The following is a 20,384-nucleotide window of genomic DNA, read 5'->3' as shown; positions in this document are numbered from 1 at the left end:
GGTCATACCATATTGTTTATGCCACAGAGAGATTTGTGATGCTGATAAATTTAATGTCAGAAATTAATATTAAGAATTGAATTTGCCTGAATAAATTTTTATAGCAGCAGCTATGAGAGACCAGTTTCATATTACCCACTGCTCCAAGTTATCTCAGCTGTGGAGCAGGAGACAGCACAAGTAGAACTAAAATATGGAGCTGACCCACCGCTACATTACAGCACATTTATGTTAATAAATGAACACATATTCTCAGAAAGCATATTCTATTCCTCTTTTTTCCAAAACTGAGAATGTCAAAGTTTTTTCATATGCTATCTCTTACCTGTCTCAATAAACTCAAAATAAGCAACAGCAAAAAAACCCCAAACCCAAAACAAAACCAGAAACACCCACAAGAAAACCCTCATAGAGTGAAACTAGAACAGAAGTGTAATGTTTTAGCCATGGCGCATGTATACAAGAGGAGAGGCAATGATACAGTACTTTAATCTGTATTGTCTATATAAAACATTTATTTTTAAGCTCTATAACAGTATTATAGAAATACATAGAATATTTTGTAGTGTATTTTAGTGTACTCACTGTGAAAATAACACATTTAAGACAGGTATTCTTATGTCCAAACGTTTTAAATATATGCGCTTCTTTGCCTTGCAGTATTATGTTACTTTGAAAAACAAAATATCAGCATTTTATTCTTTGCTCCTTGCCAGAATCTTCTCATTTGGATTTCCCTGGGTCATCTCGGGTGCTCTCTGCTGTGGGATGTTTTATAAAAACCACGAAAAGTCCGTAGATTTGTAGATTTTCTATATTTGCTTGCATTCATGTCTAGTGCACATCGCTTGCCGCTCAATCCTCCAAGTGCCTTCTTCATAAGTACAGTGACATATAGTGCATTCATCAGTTTGCACCTCCCGGCCTGCTGGAATGACAAGGGTTTCTGCAAAGCAGTTTGGGCCTAGAAGAAGGAGAGAGTTCATTATGTGACATCACCAGCACACTGCAATCCAGCCTAGCGCAGTTCTAGCCCTGGGCATGTAAAACGGGCTGCGAAATGAGCAATGCTGGGCACACTAAACAAACATGGGCATCATGCACAAGGCATAAAAGCAGCAAAGAACACAAGGACTCTGCCCTTGAAATGGGTGGATGTTTCTGGTGTGGATTGTCCTGCCCTGTACATGACAAAGTGCAATAAAACCTTTCTGTGCAATGTGTAACTGTGACAGAGACCTGGGCACACACTGATGGCACAGATGAAAACAGATTTAAGATAGAGAAAATGCCAGCTGTTGATAATTCAACAGTGCTACTGTAAGGTACTAGAGAGCTGCTTATACATTTTATTACTTTTTTTCCCACTGGAAACAAGCCTTTTCGTTTCTGTAGTAATCATAGTATCAGATTAGTTTATTTTCCCTCTCCTGAGAAAACAGTCCTTTTCCAGCAGAGTGGAATAGCTTCAGTCGCTTCTGAATGAAGGCACTTTTCACGTATAAAATGAAATAATCCATTTTATGTAAGTCAGTAAGTCTACTAACACCCCTTTTCATAGTACACTGAAATAACTTCTTTTCCAAGGATGAGGTAGGAGAAAAGCCCACCAGCACAATGTGCAGAAGACCAATCTAGTTCTTTCAAAAAGCAGAAGGCTGTGAGGGCTGTATTACCAATATTTCTGGCAAAAAATAAGTCTATTTCTGCCTTGAAAATCCACATGCACTTGCACAGCAGCACTAAGACCTCCAACCATGTATCTATCCACTGTCACGCCCGCAGTGGAACTCAGCCCTTTCACTCCATGAGCACACACAGCTCAGGCACAGCCTGGCCACACCACAGCACTTTGGCACCACTGTCATCTGGGCAGGATTTGTAGCAGGGGCCAGGATACATTGATCTGATACTGCTTAAATTCTTAGAGGCTACGGATGCAGCACAAAACACTTACTGACTGCCAGCCTGTTCGCCAGACAAGTAAATATATCCCAGATGGGCTCACTCTTCCATTGGCAGGTATCTACTCTAAGACCTGTGCCAAAGAGCATAGCTTCTTCTTCTTCTACAGAAATGTAGGCCACCCCCTGGGTTGCACATTTTAAAGCACAAACCAAATGGCTCACAAACCAGTTTTAATAGCTATCTCTTTGGAACAGGTTATGCCTTTGTATAGACACAACAGCTTGAGAACTGGATGCTGAATTTCCCGTAATGAAGGCCCTTCCTCACTGAAGTTACCTCTAGCAGAGACCTGCAAGACGTGCAGAAATTGCTTCCCCAAGTTGTACCCTTTAATGAATATTTAAGCCCATACTTTGTTCTCACAGAATCACAGACCATAGAATCATTAAGGCTGGAAAAGACCTCTAAGGTCATTGAATCCAACCATTAACCCAGAAGCACCATGTTCATCACTAAACCATGTCCCCATGTGCCACATCCACATGCCTTTTGAACACTTCCAGGGATAGTGATTCCACCACTTCCCTGGGCAGCCTATTCCAGTTTTGGAACTGGCAGCCTATTCCAGTTTTGTTGACAATTATCTCTAACACGTGGCTTCTCCACAATTTTGGGTGGCTTCTTGCCCATTTGGATGCAGAATGTGTAGGAAAATATAGCATATCTCATGTAAAATCACCTGCTTTACTATCCTAATGTTACCATGATACTTCTCTGTTTTCAGTCTCTCCGTCTGTCCATGCAAAGTATTACTGGGCTGGACAACACAGGAAGGAGGACTTTGGAGTTGAAGCCATGCTCCTGGGTCCCCCCTGCACACTGGGAGGTACCTCGGGTTTCAATCAAGATAAAGCAGAGTTAACTAAGCTGTCCTCAGTGGAACTTCGTTTAAAATATTTGAATGCTGATCTATATAATTTTCTTTCATTAAAATACAGAATTCTTGTTGCACCTAATAAAGTTTCATCCCAAGATGAGTTCACCTGCACATTCGGTAAAGATACCTGAATGTTTTGCATGCTGGCCTGCAACAGCCCCATGATATACAAAGCTGTATGTTATAAAGAGTTAAAATATTAAAAGCAGAATCTATTTTCAACAGAGAATTTGTACGCAACCTACAAGACCACTTGAAATTTAAACACTATATAAAAGGCACTGGAGGAAACAAAGTGATGTCAATCCCCTGTGCAGGATTTATTTAATTCAGACAAAGTAAATGTTATAGGTTATACTTGGTTATAAAAACTACCTGGGGAAGGAAGAAAAAATGGTGCAACATATGTAGTATAATTCACTCGGATTCAGAATGTAAATGCCTCTAGGCACAATTAGCAACACCTTAATGTCATGCATGACGAATACTTTCCACATCAGAAAGTTATTTAATGTAAAGATAAAACAAGTTAGACCTCAACTGTTAAAGAATTTTATATGGGGGAAAATCATTGCTTTGGTAAATCTGAAGAAGAGCAATAACCATCTATGCGAGAAAGGGACCTGACAAAAAAAAAAATGTCAGCAACAAATGTTGTTTTAGTACCATGGAACCTCTCCTTAGAAAACTGCCCATTTTCTGGTTCTGCATTTGCACCCATCATTACTGAAACTGCAAATCTTGTATAGTATTAAGCTGACAATACTCAACTGGCATCCTTGCCCTCACCTTTTTCTCTGCAATATCCCATGTGCACAACATTGTGGGTAATGTTACAGAAAAGGTCATCAATGAAAAGGCTGAACTGACAGGATTATTGCAATATCATGCACATAAATGTCAGTGCAATATAGTGTCTAAACATGGGAAAATAACTCCACAACTCTCCTTTTATAATTTCTTCAAACTCTCAGACTTCCAAGGAAAATATCTCTGAGCTTCACCCCAAACCCTCATTCAATTTCAAAGCTGTATGAGCTTGTCCTGGCTCTTGGTGTCCTGTGGCTCCCTTCCTCCCAAGCAGGGAGTGCTCACCCCCTTCCTTTTCCTCTGAGGAGCAGTCACAGAACCCAGACTTAAATGACAGATGAGACCAGCCTGCAGTGATGAGGTATATGTGGGACAGCACTTGTGGGACCCTTGGTGAAGGGCTGCTCTGGCTGCCCCTGTGCCTCCAGCAGCCCTTCCCTGGCCCCTGCCAGTCACAGAATCGCAAAATCGCAGAATATTCTGAGTTGGAAGAGACCCGCAAGGATTGCAAGTCCAGTCGAAGGGACAGTGATCATGAAGTCGCTGGTGATTCTCTGCCTGTCTAAAACGACAGTAAGGAAACTGAGGAATTAAAGATTTTAACAGACAGTGGGAAGGCCAGGAGGCACAGCAGGTTGGTTTTGAAAGCTTAAGAGTGCCATTTCCTCAGTCTCCCTTAGAAGAGGGAGGCAGAAGCATGTTTCCTCCTCATTCAGAGTGGACGAGCTGCCCCAATGGCAAGGCATTTGCTGAAACTACTGCTTTACTTAAAACTGGGCAGCTTATATTGATCTAGCAAGATTTTCAAAAGGAGATCCATTTTTGAGTTTTTAAGTTTGCAGAATTACCTGACTTAGCACATGAAAAACATTTCCAAGTAAATCAGGGCTGTTTCAACCCCACAACAGTGGTGCGCTTCCTCACTAGATGCTGCTGCAGGAGCAGTGAATTTCTTCTCCTTGGTCTACAAAGGAGGTTGCCTGCTTTTTCTGAGCTCCTTCTTGGCAACACCACTACTGTGCCCAACTTGAGCACCCACTACTTGCTCAGTGCAGCACTGGCTTGCTTGCTCTGCAGTATAAACCTCCCAGCCCCATCTCCAACTGTGTACACTCATATAAAGCTCTAAGGCAGTCAGTGGTGCTGCACTTCTTCACAGCAGATGAAGATCTTGCTGTATCACTCTTAAATCTGGCAGAAAATTCATTATGACATATTGTATCAATTCTGAGTGCAGCTTGAAATCCACCACGACATCGTTTGTTTTCCTAAAGTATACAACTGGTGCTGTCAGACTCCGCTCGAGCCATACCATGCTGGTATCAACACAGATTTCTTTCCCAGGGCTAAGGCACAGTTGCTGCCATCACAGCGATGTCTCAAAGCAGCAAGTTCAGTGCAAATCCTCAGCTCTCACACTGAGCACCAGACTGGCATGCAGCTCCCGGCTTTCCTGCATTTGAAACAGTGAATCCTAGCTTCCAAAAGCAACATTTTTACTGGGATCTAAAGAACTAGGAAGGCAGAAAGGGTGGTTAATTCACTGATTGATTATAAAGCGATCCTCATCTCGGAAACACTTAAAACTGAAAAAAGTTTCAAAATATTATTGGGGTAAACACTGTTATTGTAATTTTTTAAAAAAATCGTTACACTAGTCTGTGGAAAGCTTCCAACTACTTATTTACTATGCTTCAGTGTTGACAAAGGCAACAATCTAATTAAAATGCAAATTTTGTTATCTTGGAAGAAAACAGCTGAGGCCAATTCTCAGCAGAGAATGCCCAAACCACTCACCTACAGAAGCACCTGTAACCTTGACAACCTCAGAAGGGCCTCTCTGAAACTCCTCCTCCCCTCTTTCCACAAAACCACAGCTGTATGTCACGGAGCTGTTCCTGTTTCCTCTTCCTCTTGCATGGGCACACGTTCCAATCGGTTAAAAAATATGAGATACAGCAATTTGGTAAATCACGATTTAATCAACTGTTTTCATCATGTGTTAAATCAAATCATGGACAAAGAAATCTGTTCAACTACAAGTTAATGTGCTTGCCTGGAGAATAAGTCACAGCAGATTTTTGCCAATTAAAACTACAGTGACAACCTCTTAATGCAACACATCCATGTAGGACTGCTTTGGGCTCTGGTTTGTACTAAACTTCCTCACAGCTGCCCCTCCAATAGCTCCTTGCAGCAGTCAAACAGGCCACTTCCAAGGCACTTGACACCAGCTCCATCTACCCTGACAGTTTTCTGGCATTCATCACTGGCATCATTCACTTGGCATTAGAGCACTTTGTAAATTACATAACCTCAATATTTAGCTTACCCCCCTGGTTTTGTTTACACTTTTTTTTCATCTTTCATGGAGACAGTACCAACAGTTACATGGAAAGACAGATCCTACACTTTGCCCTGGAAGTGCTGGGAACCATGACCATGTACAAGAAGGAGATGCATGGGAAAGTATGTGGGGACAGAGCAAGCACGTGTATCCCAGCATCTTCTGAATCAGAGACTTGGTAAATGGCTCCTCCTTGCCGAGTCAGAGGAGTTAGTGGAGTTAATAGATGGAATTAAAGGGTTACTTTATGATTAACCTCTCCAGCATCCTGCTGAACCCAGATAAACAGCATTTGGTGTGCAAGGAGGTCTACAGCTCTTGTGCACAGATTAGAACAGATTTCTTTTCCTATCCACCCACTACCTAAACTTGGTATTCCAAAATCCTCATAGTGGAAGAGGTGGTAACAACCACCCCCACCTCATTACCTTAGTGACATGTATCATGCTTCCCTTCCCTCCCATTACCTCACCTGCAGCCTGAGGAGGCCAGTTCTGCACCCTCACTGTCCCTGCTGATCTCCCCAGACCTCCCCCAGTTCTGCTACCTCATTTTGGGGCTGTGAGGATTGGACCTGTGTACCACACACAAACTGTAGAAACACTACGGATCTGTGCAGTAGCACAGTGATATTGCCTGTTTTGTTTCCCATTTTCCTCCTACTTCCTGACATTTGCCATTCTGTTGTGACCACTGACATTTGTGATGAAAAAGTTGAGCTGATGTTTTCATTACACTTAGAAATTTTACATCAGATAGAAATCTCACAGAAAAAAACATAGTCATTGCACTCAAGTCAAATCTGCTGCTGCCTGTGTTACATAGAAGTTTCACTGTTCAGAAATGCTACTTGACATGTCATCTTCCATGTACAGCAAGAGTGTTTCTGTTGCTCGGTAATTTCAGGAAGTGAAGCCTTCCCTCCCACCACTCAGATCTTTCTTCCTTCTGATGTTTCGAGACTTCCTCCATTGCAGATGCCAGGGAGACTAGTGAAAACACTGAGCTGAAAAATGCAGCCAAGCTACCTGCCAGCTTTTCAAGCTGTCTGCTGCTGCAGATGACCTGGGATGCCACAGTACAAAGCTGAGGACTTTTTGGAAGTTACACTGGGGAGCTACGACAGCTGGGGACCAAATCACGGACAGATGTTGGCTGTGCCTGCCTCCCAGTGCACAGGGACACAAAGTTCCTTCTCACCTGCTTAGATATTTGAGATGGGTTTTGTTTTGAAACGTGCTAACGTGGCATGGTGAGACATTAAGATAAGGCTGCTGTAGTGCATAGCACTGCAACAGAAAGATTTTTGAGACACTGTCAGAAGCATTATCTCCCTCGTCCCTCTCAAATCTAATCACTTTCTCCAGAGACGGTATCAGTACCTACTTTGTGTCCTTCCAATCTCTAATCTCTTCTAAAGGGTCTGTATCTCCCTGACTTGATTTTGTTTCCCTCTCACGTGGATATGTGTGTATATATATAATACATCTATGTCCCGCGAAACGTCAGCTCAGAAGATAAAGCACGAAAAGCAGCTGGCAAAAGGAGTCTGTGACCAGGATTACATCAGCTTCACATCTTCTCATAAAAACAAGTCCATCACCCCAGCTGCTGTCATGATTCTGACTTCTCCCAATCCATTGCAATCTTTTACTTGCCTCAGCACCTCTGGACACCACTGAACCAAGACCAAAAGAGAGTTTTCAATTACAGAAGGATTCAGGTAGACCCAATTTTAAAAGCAATTTGAGACCCTGAAAAACCATGCATTATTTCCATAGTTTATCAATGCTTTAAGACACTGGCAGCCAGAGAACCATGGCAGATGTCCTAACAGAGTTCCGTGTGTGTGTGTGTGTATATATATACATACATGTGACAAGGAAAAGTAAAATAAAAGTATTCATCCTTTTTGTGATTTTTCCTAGCTGCTATGGGAAGTAACAAAAAAGCAGTGTGTGCAAGATGCAACCTTCCATGAAAGCATCTTTTTTTTTTTTCATGCTCAACAGAGCTTTGGTGATTTTAAGAATAATAAACCCCCTCCATTAGTGCCAGATTTTGCTAGATGCATAGGGAAAAGACAGGCAGAAACAATCAAAACTAATATTTTTCAACTAGTTTAGAAGGATTTGTATAGCAACGTCTGCTGTGAGTGGACAGACAGAAGAGAGCCCAATGAAGCTCTTCTGTAACTAAACAGGGTGACCCTGTCATCAGTGGCACAGCTGTGACAAAGTGTATCAAAACTCTGGCACTTGCTGTAGCGTACGTGTGCTTCTGTGTGTGGAGGCTTTAACCCAGAACATAAACCAGCTATAATCTACTTAAGAGTTGGATTTTAATGTCCTGCTGATGAGACTCACAAGTCCTGTTTACGGCCATGTTGGTTGTTTTACTTTTTCATTTATCATGTGTGACAGCACTATCGATGAACGTTTTATTCTGGCTCTGGTCCTAGAAATTGGAGTAGAGTCCAAAAAGACACACAGAACATGAAACAAAGCTACCACAGCCACTGGACTGATCCTTTTCATCTCTGCTTCTTCCCAGCTCTGATTCTCCGTCAGCTTGGTGGTGATGTTAGCACCCGTGGAATGACAACACCAAATGCTACTGACACCACTGACAATGCCAACACTACCACTACCAAAAAGGGCTGCACAGTTTTGCACAGATAGAAATGGCTTGCAGGAAGGGAACAGTCTGTAACCTGCCACTGCTGCTGTCTCCTTGGCTGTCAGGTGTATCCAGTGAGCAGCATTTCAGATATCTGCTTTTTGTGTACTGAATACAAAGAAGCAAAGGAGCATCGAACACTACACAGTCCAATACTGCATGAGACAAACAGAAAGCCCTGAAGCATAAAAGGGTCCAATTAAACATGGGGCTTGACTGCCATAAAAATAAACTGCATCAAATGACTTCTTTTATCAGAGAAAATACAGAAAGACTCTAATAGGCTACTTAAAATGGTTTCCAAAAGTCGTCTGACTTGTAAAGGGACATTGTATTCCACCCAGAAATGGCACCAATTAGACATGAGCTGAACATTGTGGGTATCTCACAGAAAATTACATAAACACTTAGAAGCCAGCAAGCTGTGCATCGATTTTAGGCTCAGCTTTCTCACAGATCTGTCACCACCCAGATGATTAGGAAATTAGAGATACCAGGCTTGAATGTATTGGGAAAAATCATGTCAGATGCCTGAGATAACAAAGAATCACAGAATCACTTATGTTGGAAAAGATCTCTAAGATTATTGAGTCCATACGTTAACCCTGCACTGCCAAGTCTACCACTAAACCATGTCCCTAAGTGCCACATCCACATGCCTATTGAATGCTTTCAAGCATGGTGACTCCACTGTTTCCCTGGGCAGCCTGTTCCAATGCCTGACCACCCTTTCAGTGCAGAAATTTTTCTTAATATCCAATCTCAATCTCCCCTGACACAACTTGAGTCCATTTCCTCTTATCCTGTCATTTGTTACTTGGGAGAAGTGAGCCGTACCTGGCTACAACCTCCTTTCAGGTAGTTTTAGAGAGCAGTAAGGGCTCCCCTGAGCCTCCTTTTCTCCAGGCTAAACAATACCAGCTCCCTCAGCCACTCCTCATAGGACATACACTCCCTTCACCCGTTCCCCTGCCCTTCTCTGGAAACACTCCAGCACTTAAATGTCCTTGCAGTGAGAGGCCCAGAACTGGACACAGGACTTGAGGTGTGGCCCCAGTGCTGAGCCCTGAGCAACACCAGGAGTGACCAGCTGCCAGCCAGATATAACTCCATTCAGCACCACTCACTGGGTCTGGCCATCCAGCTGGATTTTACCAAGCAAACAGTGAACCAGTCCAAGCCATGAGCAGCCAGTTTCTCCAGGAGAATGAGGGAGAAACAGGAACTCTTGGGGGCTGGTTCTCCTCACCCTGCTTACCAGTGTTCCTGCCTGCTGGGACCAGGTGACACCTGCAGAAAGCTGTCTGCCTGTGCTCCCCTCAGCTCTCTCCCTGCTTGCCCCTGCACCATCCAGACTGGACTGTGAACCAGCCTGGGCTAAACCCAGCCTGGAAGAGAGGAGGGTGGTTTGGTCTGGGACATGACCTGAGGTGCAGCATTCTACAGATATACTTGCAATGGAGTGGAGCCTGGAGACCACGTCAGGGTCGCATTGGCTACTTGGAAATTACTTCTGAAGCCCAGAGAGGGCAGTCACATCTAAGAAAACAAACCGAATCATTGCTGATTTTTCTCTGTTACAGAAACTGCAGAAGCATAGCCAGTTACAGAGGGCACTGGCATCAGTGATGGGGTAGTCTGTGGGCTGCAGCAGGATGAGATGCCTGCCTGCCCCAGCACTTGCAGCATGGGAGCTTAAAAAACATGCTGTTGAGGATAACAGTGCTATTCCTTCCCTTTCTTAAGCTGTTTATGCATCCCAGTGACCCTGCTGGGCTTGGCAGGAGAACTGGGGGCGTGGTGAAAGACCTGCCCAGCACTAAAACGTCTTCTCTGCACTGGGAAACATCAGCTTACTCTTCAGATTAAGCAAGCCATGTGAAATGCCTTTGTTGAAAGATTCTCAACAAGTTATCCTAAAAAAACTGTTATGAAAGTTTAAATAGATTCTGCTCTTCCAAAAGCACATGATACAGGCCGTAATTTAATGCCTCAGAGATTTGCTGCAAACACTGTAACTAAAAGCACATTTTAATTAGCCAAAAGACTGCAGCACTGGTGGGCTGAAGTGTCTATCAGGCAGGCTAGTTAGGTCGCTGAGAAGTGGTTCAGTAACTTAGGCAAAAATGCACATAGTGTCAGGATTTTATATGTCCTGAAACACAGGCTAAAAGTGGGACACTAATGAAGGAAAAGATTTAGAGAATTATTTTTGGAAAATCCCTAAAGACTTAAACTGAATCAAAAGCTAAAGTGGTATACCAAAGTTCAGTAAAATTCTGCTTTAGCAATGAAGCATAATCTAAATCAGTTTATTTTTCCAGTCACTATAAATCACTTGGTAGTGAGAATACAATATGTAAGGATGGCTGGTTACTACCTATTACTGGAAGGAATTATTCAATCACACCTAAATAATATCATCAGTCAAGCATCTGCCATTTTTTCACCTCATTTTAGAATAAACACACTGAATATAGTCTCTTTCTTACTGAGAATGATTTATAACAAAATCCTGAATGTAGTATCATTCAAGTCCTGATAGACTGTCAGAGCAGACAGTGACAACTCTCCCAATTAAACAGTCCCATTCCAAGTTCAGGCTTTTATAAAGGCTTGATTTGGCTTTTTTTGCTGTTATTTTGTGTTTTGTGTTGATCATTACTGATCCTTTGGGTTTTGGTTTTTTTTGTTTGTTTTAGTTATGATCTTAGGGGCTTGCATACACAGATTTCTAGCCCCTCTTCACTAGAGTTGGTTTGCTCTGGTTGTAGGTGTACAGATGTACCTAACATGCTCCTCTCTAGCTAATCTGCTGCTGAAGTGATACACACCAACTGAGAAAAAGGTGTCCTCACTGAAGGAGCTGCAGTTTGGGATCTCAGACACCTGCGTAATGCTTGCATACACACCAGCTGTGAGCAAAGCTGACAGCTGCAGAAAGAGGGAACAGAAGTTAAGGCTCTTTAAGGAAATACGGTTTGTGCAGTAACAGAAATAAGTGGTCTGTCACATCTGAACTGCTCAGCTTTGTACTTGAAGACTTTGGCCTTGTGGCAGTTTCTTGACTGTATCTGTGATTTTGTGATTATTTTATCCATTTCCTTTGAATTACAGAATATAAGTACCCAGCCAAGACCAATCCCAGCACAACTGTTATTTAAAACATTAAAAAACCCTAAACAGTTCCACAAAGGACTTTTTTCTATATATACTGAAGACTGACCACCTTCTTTCCCCCTTCTATCTTTCTCATTTAGAATGTTTCCAATAATCTTCCTCCTAAAACCAGAAAAATAGTACCCTTTCTTATAGGAATAGAAGTGTCAGGGATCTGTGCCAAAGAATGAATTACAACTGTTGGCATGTCATGCATCATTTTAAAATACAATTAATTCTAACCATGTCCTTTGCTGTATATTGTTAGCTTCATTGACTGAAATAAAAAGCTGTCCCTGTGAAAAACAGGTGTAATGCAGAACAGGAAAATGAAGAACCTGTTTAGCCACCAGTCTTAACAAATTATTTCTCTCTTTAGGTGTGAAAATTTACAAAACATATGTCTGTAATTGGTAGCTGTTTCAATGTCATACTATTACTGTGTGAATATACCTGAAAGGAACTGAGTTGTTAAGCTTTCCTAAGGAAGAATTCCTTACCAGCTAGCTTTAAGATGCACTTATTTTACTCCACAACTGAGAAAAATCACAGTATTTTCATGAGCAAAAGAGAGGTTACGCTTTGTCCTCCATGCTATTCAGTCAAAAATTCTACCTTTTCATCTCCTTTAATGATTTTCCCCTGGTGGTTATGAAACGCCCTGATGCAGCTTGCTTTGGAAAGACTGCATTTTGTACCCGTGGAGGAAGCCAAAGAGAAACTCAATGGAAAATGTTTCTGTGAGAGCACTCTCTCCCTGCCCCTGGTACCCCAAGCAGGGTACCCTGAGCAGCCCTGCTCCCATGGCCAGCCAGGATGGGATCTGGGAAAAACCTGGCATTGATCTCTGCTCCAGTGCACTGCATTTCAGCCCCTTTTCTGACATGGGCTCCTAGTATCACTTTCTTACATTCTCAAGGTCTTGCACAGAATACAGAACGAGAACCTAACCCGACACCGTTTGGACCAAAGAAATATTCAGGATAGGAAGGGTTGCATTAAATAATAGTTATTATTCTGTTGATTAGAAACTGTCAGCAAGTCAGAGCTGCAAATTTGAGACACCATTCCTGAGGAGACTTCACATACTCCACTCAACACCACGTCTCAAGCCAACTTTTCAGAAATACAACCAGGTACTATGCAAATCTAAATATATTAACTTGCAACATGAAAATCCATCACTACCTGAAGTTAATTTCCTCTTATTTCCATTTTCATTACCCTTTCACAACTCATGAATCAAAAACTAGCAAGGAGGGATGCTTTGGAGTAGGAAGAGTGGGAAACCAGAAGATGGAAGGGTGATTCATTGCAAAAGCAAAATATTAGGAAGCCACTGGTGTTGGAAGAAACCAAATCAGTGGGATTTCAAGCAGGAAGGAAAAAGGCAAGAAAGCAAGCACGGTGACTGGCAAAATTATTTTAAGGAATCACCTTTTTCTTGAGATGGAACGACAGATGCTTTGAAGTGAGAGACATGAATCATGAAAGATATGAGAACCACCACTGTTAAATGTAGAGATTGCCTCTGTGAGTTATACAAATCCTTTCATCCAAGAGAAGTGCAGCAGCACAGAAATCACATGTCACTCACAGGGGCACACGTAAAAGGACACACATAACCCAAAAGTAATCTTCCACATAGTATCTCTCAACTTCTTCACTTCTGGAGTCTCAAACAGCATTTATTTTCCCCCGTGCTGCAAAGCCAGGAACACCATTTGATAGCACAGTGCTCTTCTCCCATGATGTTGTAAGTGCAGGGTCTTTCTTTCCATTGCACAGGTGTGAGAAATTGGGAAGAGCCCAGCAGAGAGCACAACCCCCTTGGATCAGCCAGATCTGTAGCTATCTGGACCAGGCAGCCAGCTGGGCCAGGGGCTAGTGAAGGAAATGCAATGTGAGTATGATAAGCTCAATGATCCCTTCAACATTCCCACGGCAGCTTGTTAAGAGGTAGAATGGATCGAGTCAGCATATTTAGCCACCAACACTAATGTCCCAGGATGGGCTATTTCAGCTAGAAAGATTCAGCTGTTCATCCCAGTCACACAGCAGGCTACAGACACCTTCAAAAAACAGCAGGGCTCCTGTAGAGCCCTCTGGTTTTAGCCAGTGCAAACTCACAATCTAAGAAGTCAAAATTCGTATAATGGAGGTTGCAAAGATGTCTGCTCTTCTAAGGAGAGACAAGATATTCCCACTCCAGAGCTGAACTATTTAAATGTCCTACCACTAAGTCAAAGCACTAAGCACAAGAGGAGGCAGGCACTACCAACATTACTGGAGTTCCAGCTCCCAGAAGTAGCCATCAAGCTCCTGCAAAGATGCTCAGGGAAAAATAAGAAATTGCATCAGGCCTTTCATTAAATTAATAGTCCAGAAAACTCTGAAAAAATCAAACTGGCTTCCAGAAATGGCCCCCAAGATGGCCAAGCTGGCACTGGGAAGCTGGGTTGCTTCCTAGAACTTTCTTTTCCTTTTTTTTTTCCCCCTAACACATAAGACCTGGCATGAAAACCAGTCTTTGTATTTACAGTAATACAATTATTGTAAACCTATTCTTAAATATTTCCACATATTATATGCTTCCTCTTGTAAAATTATATCCAAAGGCAATTATTATGGAAATAAAAGTGCTGGAGGAAAACAGCTGGTGCTTTTATGTTTATCTGAAAGCTATGTTTGTTTTTTCCTAGGCAAAACCAAAGCATTATGAAACTGTAAATGATTCCCAAGACACTTGGAACTGATTTTCTTAAAATGCAGATCAGTGCACTAGAAAAAGAGCAATAAAATAATACAAAAGTGGTAAAACTAAAAAGTAAATTTTACTTTTCTAATGAGGTTTTTACTCCAGAATGTTCTACAACCAATAATTAAACACTTGATATATGATTACAGTGATATCTTCTCAATCTGTCTTCAGGGTATCCTTCTACTCTCTGGTGATAAAAATGATCACTGCTCACCTGCTGCATACACAGCGTAAGTGTAAAGAAGACTTGGGAAGTTTGTGTTGAATAGAAGCTATTATTTTCAAGAACCTCCCTAGAAAGACAAAACTAAAATAAAATGAGACACTCTTAATTACAGAGTAGATGGGAGTGCTGTAAAACATGTGGGATTTAGAGATGTGGAAAGGGGCTGTTTCCTGCAGAAGAACTGATGTCCTAGCAAAGGGGGGATACCAACCCAAATTGAAGAAACCAGCAGATCCTCTAATTCACTCCCATTTACAAGATGAGGTTCATTCCTGCCTTGCTCTGGGGTTTAATTTGCAATTTCTCCATTTGTACTTTATACCATAACCATTAATAGCACAATATGTACTTCTGAACTCTACAGACATTACTGGATTAGTAATTTATTTTCTGATTCTTCATTCCAAGTCTATGTGTAATTTATGCATGTGCAATTGAAATCCATGTATTAACATGCATAAAAAATAAATTCTGTAAAGAATCTTTGTGGAATGAAAGTTTTGGATGGGTTTTCAAGAGAGGAGAGACAATTGGTCAGGACAGAAAGAACAACACAAAAAAAAACCCCAAACCAAAAACCAAAACCAAAACTCCACAACAGTTTTTAAGAGAAGGCTTGACCACAACACTCTGAGTAAGACCATGTAAATGCTTTATAATAGACTAAAGCACTTAGGAACGGACACTTTTATGTAGAAATTGTATCACTCAAGGCACATTACATCAAGGAATAAAATACATCAAGGAGTCCCTTTCCTCAAGCATGATTGTCAGCTGACTTCTACTGTATTAGGAACACTGCTCCAAGGCAAAAACATCTAGTAGCAGGGCAAAATAATCCAGTTGCAAACATGAGATTCCATGAGAGAATCATATGCAAACAGAAGCAATATCTCTTCAAAATGCCAGCAATAAGAACCATGCTTAAACATCTCTTCATCTTTGGATACTGCTGCAAACACCAGAACTATCAAAGGATACTGGAACTAAGTCAAAATACCCTAATAATGGTTAGATAATCAGATCGATAAATTTGGATTTCAAATTTTAAGCCTTTCTGGCACGTTGTGTCATTTTTTCCTCTGGGCACAAAGTCTTAGCAAATAAAACACCTCTATACCTGTGACTATGAGACTCATACTTCAGCTAATTATGGCATATTTATTCTTACTGAATAAAATTGTGCTGACAAGTAATGACTGAATACAGATGCTGACAAGTCAGAAAGGGGAAAACTCTTCAAATGGGCTAAAATGGGAGCTATAATGGAATGTAGGAAGAAAAACTTTGCTTTTTGGCACTTGCCCTCCTTAACTTTCACTTCTTTTCAAAGTGGAACTCCTAAAAGCTGCACTCAGTCACTTATTTTCCCCCAATAACTAATCTGTCGGGAGTTCTTTCTGCAGACGACAGTGCTTTTAAAAGATCATTTCTAACACAGGTTTCTGATTAAAAGACAGATTCCACTTCCAGGCTGTTAAAAAGTGAGAAAAAACATCCAAAGGAGAGGGCTAGCCTGCCTAGCCATATCTGATCACATTTGACTCCCTTTACAGACAGAATGCCTATGGCTTGGTTTCTTATTTCTTTGCTTTCTGTTTAGAGACAGATTTTAAGAAAAGCTTCAGCCCTCCCCACATTTATTTTTGCCCCGTAAGATACACTTCCGCCCTGTGTTCAGTTTCCAAATGTGAGCTCTGTGAAAAGATTGTAGGAAGATTGTGCAGAGTATTTAAGCATATGCACTTAGGAGAAGAGAGTACCTTGGCCATACTGAAGTACAGAAGCAATGGGGATGAAAAAAAATTGTGGAAAAATAAGAGAGTGAGGAAATGAAAGCATCTGCAAGGCCCCCATGCAGAAATGTGCAAGTCTGCATGTTAAGGAAACCAGGCCCAAGGCATTAAAAAGATTTCAAAAGAGGTCAAGCAATATAAATAAAACTTAAAAGCACTTTTTCTTCCTCCAGAGATCACAGCATGAGCACCTCAAACAAGAGCACCATCTAAACAGTTTTCTCAAATCTACCCCACTGCCAAATCTGCATGTGCTGCAGCCCCAAGCATTATTAATTAATGTGTGCATTAATTAGCATATTACTTTTCTTACTGCCTAAGCCCCTCACCTGCCATGTACACACAAATAAAATCTGTAAGCAATTTTCATACCTTTTAAAAAAGTTTAAAGTTCTATAAAATAAAATTACTGTAAGAAAAGTATCTCCCTCTGCTCCAGTCAGATTTACCTTGCTTTCTTTCTTGTCCTTAACTCCTCCTGATTTCTGATAAAATCAGGACCGCCTCTGTTGTGCAGTAGCACCACTTCACATTGCATCACATTCTCACAGACAGGCACCACAAGTATTCCAAGCTGCACAATCACTGTAGGAATTCCACATCCTGGTCAGGGATTTGCCTTCTCATGAATGCTTCAGCTTTCACTAGAGTAGTGGACGTTGTATGGATTCACCCACATATCTCCTGATTTTCTGCACAACATGGATAAAAAGGCTGGTCCCGAAATCTTGGCTGTCCCTAACATTCTGAGGTATGTTCAAGGCAGATCAAAAATACTGCAACCATTTTGCTGCTTTTGAACAGAGACTGTAAGTTTGCATCTCTCAGAAGGACTTTTTTTTTACTTTTTTCCCCAGCAGAAATCAGAGTCATACTAAGATCCTAGTGGAAATCTACAAAAATAATTGTTTTTTTAATAAAAGGTTCAGGTTTGTGAAAATCTCCATGTTTCTAATTCAGGAGAGTCATTGGCTTCAATTGATAGCACTGGGGTAATACAGAGCTTCTTCATATAATTTCTTCTCAGTTAGTAACATTTTCTTTTAAAGGTTTACCCAACGTGTAGCATATTGAATACCTTAACAAAGTTTAAATTACTTCTTTTTCTCCATCCAATTTGCTATGTCACTTTACAGGTGTGGGGGTCCCTTGCTATACGACTTTTTGCCCTATGGTTATTACAGAGTGAGCTGCTAATTTAGGCACTGAATGCTGGTGATCATCCACATTTTTGCTCATTTTTTTTCCTCTGCACTTCGATAGACCTTCCAAAACCAACCACAACCTAAAGATTTCCCACAGGAAAAGGGAAAAGGGAAAAGGGGAAAAGGGAAAAAAGGTTTTAAGAAAAGAAGTTGCACATGCAACTCCAAATCAAAACTTTGATATCACGTTGCTGGGAACAGCTGTCTTCATTTACCTGTGCATACCCTCTCATAAAATATTAACTCCAAAGTAGTTCAGTGAATTGAGGAGGACTCCAGTCTCCTTTCCCAAAAAGAATGAAACTGAGGAGACATAGTGAATAATTATGGGCACTTGGGCACTTATAATCAATGCTTTTAGTAGATTATAAATATATTTATTTGGATGTTCCCTAATTCATGCTTTTAGAGTAATGGTACTTGCAGAAATCACAAGCCAAGCAGACTGTAAATCACTTTTTGAGAGCATTAATAGCAGCCTGTGAACTTTTAAGGAGGGGACAAATAGACACCTGTCATCTTCTAACAGATACACTTCAAGGTTTCTTTGGTATATATTTAATGCACATAAGAAATCAAAATGTATGACCAGTCAGAGCCCCAAGACCATTTGGCTAAAGCAGCCTGTCCTCCTGCAGACCCTGGTGCAGCATGGCCAGTGCTGATGATTCCAAAGACTAACAAGATGTCAGAACAAATCCACACATTCAGCCAAATAAGACCCAGGACAAATGGAGGGAAGGTGTTTCTTTTAAAGAGTTTGGGAAGAAGTGGAGAATAGAATAAACTGGCTTCCCAAACTCATACCATGAACATTTTTTTACTTCGCTAAAACGTTATATAAGGCAAAGATAATTCAAAAACTGATCAATTTCAAATAGGAACACACACTGGTGCTTGTTATGATAATTTCTATATGCATTTGAAGCTTTCATTTGCAATGAATGTATCAAGTCAATACAACTCTACCAAGGCTTTGTAAGTTAAAAATATATTGAAGTCACATTCCAAAGTGCCACTCTGAAGAAAGACCACTCCCCTCCCTCCCAAAATCTGTTCAATAAATAGATTAATCTTAGATAACACACATAACTTCTGTTGTTGATTTTGTGTTCAGGTGGCACACACATAGACACACACGCTCAAATTACTATGAAATTTAGTATTACCTATCTGTGCAGCATGAAATGAAGCACCTGTGCAACACACATAAACTGAGGACCAGCATGGAAGGCAACTGAAGAGGAAGAACAGTTGCTTAAATGAAAATTATATAGAATAGCAATATTTAATGCTCCAGCAGAAACCCTAATAATGATACAATGCACTACTGTATAATAAAACTTGTTCTGCTATAATTCACATTCAAGCAAGAAAAAGCAGATGAGGGAAGAGATATGTTTTTCTCATAATTTTAAACATAAGAACGTTCTAAAATCTTTTTTTCAAGGTCATGAGGAAATGCTGTGGCAAAGCAACAGCAAAGGTTTGTATGAATACAAAACAACAAAGGTTTGTATGAATATGTTTAGTGGTGTTCACAGCATGTGAAAAATGAGCCAGATCCATGTCTGTTGTACACTAGATTATCTCCATGAAGAATGGAGTTTGAAGTATGAGCTTGAATGACTTGCATTAATAGGGCCTTGCGAAGAATGCAGACCAGTGCTACTTTGCTTCAGAGTATTTAACAATATGATTACGAATGAGGGCAAGAATTTAAGCATTTTCTTTGGAAGGCAAGCCTAAAGTTTCATCATATAACCAGCACCTTTGCAGATGGAAAGGAAGCAAAGCTGTGTCCAGCCTGAGGGAAATAAACCTAGTAGGTGCAGTGATGCCTAACTGGTACAGGGAGTGTGGCACAGACACACAGCCTGGGCACAGCGGGAGATGTCCCATGCAGAGAGACTTTTTTGTGTTGTAACTTGGGGAGAGCAATTGGAGGAGGCTTTGAAATGGATCAGGGTAAGACACATGGTGGCCAGGTCTGTGACTGAAAACATTTCTGGAACATCTTCTGAAATGGACTCAAACATGAATCGGCACCAGACCCAGCTGCAAGCTCTTCAGAGACTAATGTGTGCCAAGAAGGTTCTCCAGTCCTTCCCAGTGACCAGTGCTTCTGAAAGGGAAGAGCCAGAGTGGAACTCATGGTGGGCACACAGCTAGAGGAATCTGAACTAAACCATGCAGGGCCCCAGGGAGCACCCCCAGAGTAAAAGGGTAGTTGATGACACAGAGACGACACATAGACCAACTTCTGCACCCTCTCATCTTTCTGCACAGCCCAGAAAAACAGCACAGGACAGGGACTGAGCCTTTCAAACCATCCTAATCTTGGTGAAGCATGTGGGCAATTTGGACCACCTGCAGAAACAAGCATGACTTGCAGGCTGACTAACCTCAGCCCTGCCCTCAGCAGCTGCAGACAGGATTTGCAAATAATTCTTCTAGCATCTACAGCTGACAATTCTTATCATGTGTTCATCTGAGATGTTTGTCTCACTACTTCCCTCTCCCCATCAGAGCTTTACACTGCCTACAGAAATTACA

General features: G+C 41.3%; 1 protein-coding gene across 2 annotated transcripts in view; it reads right to left on the bottom strand.

Annotated features, from left to right (window-relative positions):
- Positions 1–471: 471 nt before the first annotated feature.
- The window catches only part of VWC2 (von Willebrand factor C domain containing 2), a 54,835-nt gene continuing 34,922 nt past the window's right edge, over positions 472–20,384 (bottom strand). For both annotated transcript variants that reach the window (XM_085052189.1, XM_085052190.1), the window contains exon 4: positions 472–964. In XM_085052189.1, the coding sequence (XP_084908315.1) occupies positions 813–964 (152 nt within the window). In that variant the 3' untranslated portion in view covers positions 472–812. The remainder of the gene's footprint in view (positions 965–20,384) is intronic.

This window comes from Lichenostomus cassidix, chromosome 2 (assembly GCF_008360975.1).
Source record: "Lichenostomus cassidix isolate B80296 chromosome 2, HeHo_3.0, whole genome shotgun sequence".
Classification (NCBI taxonomy): domain Eukaryota; kingdom Metazoa; phylum Chordata; class Aves; order Passeriformes; family Meliphagidae; genus Lichenostomus; species Lichenostomus cassidix.
The sequence above is the reverse complement of the archived record's forward strand: the minus strand, read 5'-3'. Positions and strand labels throughout refer to the sequence as shown.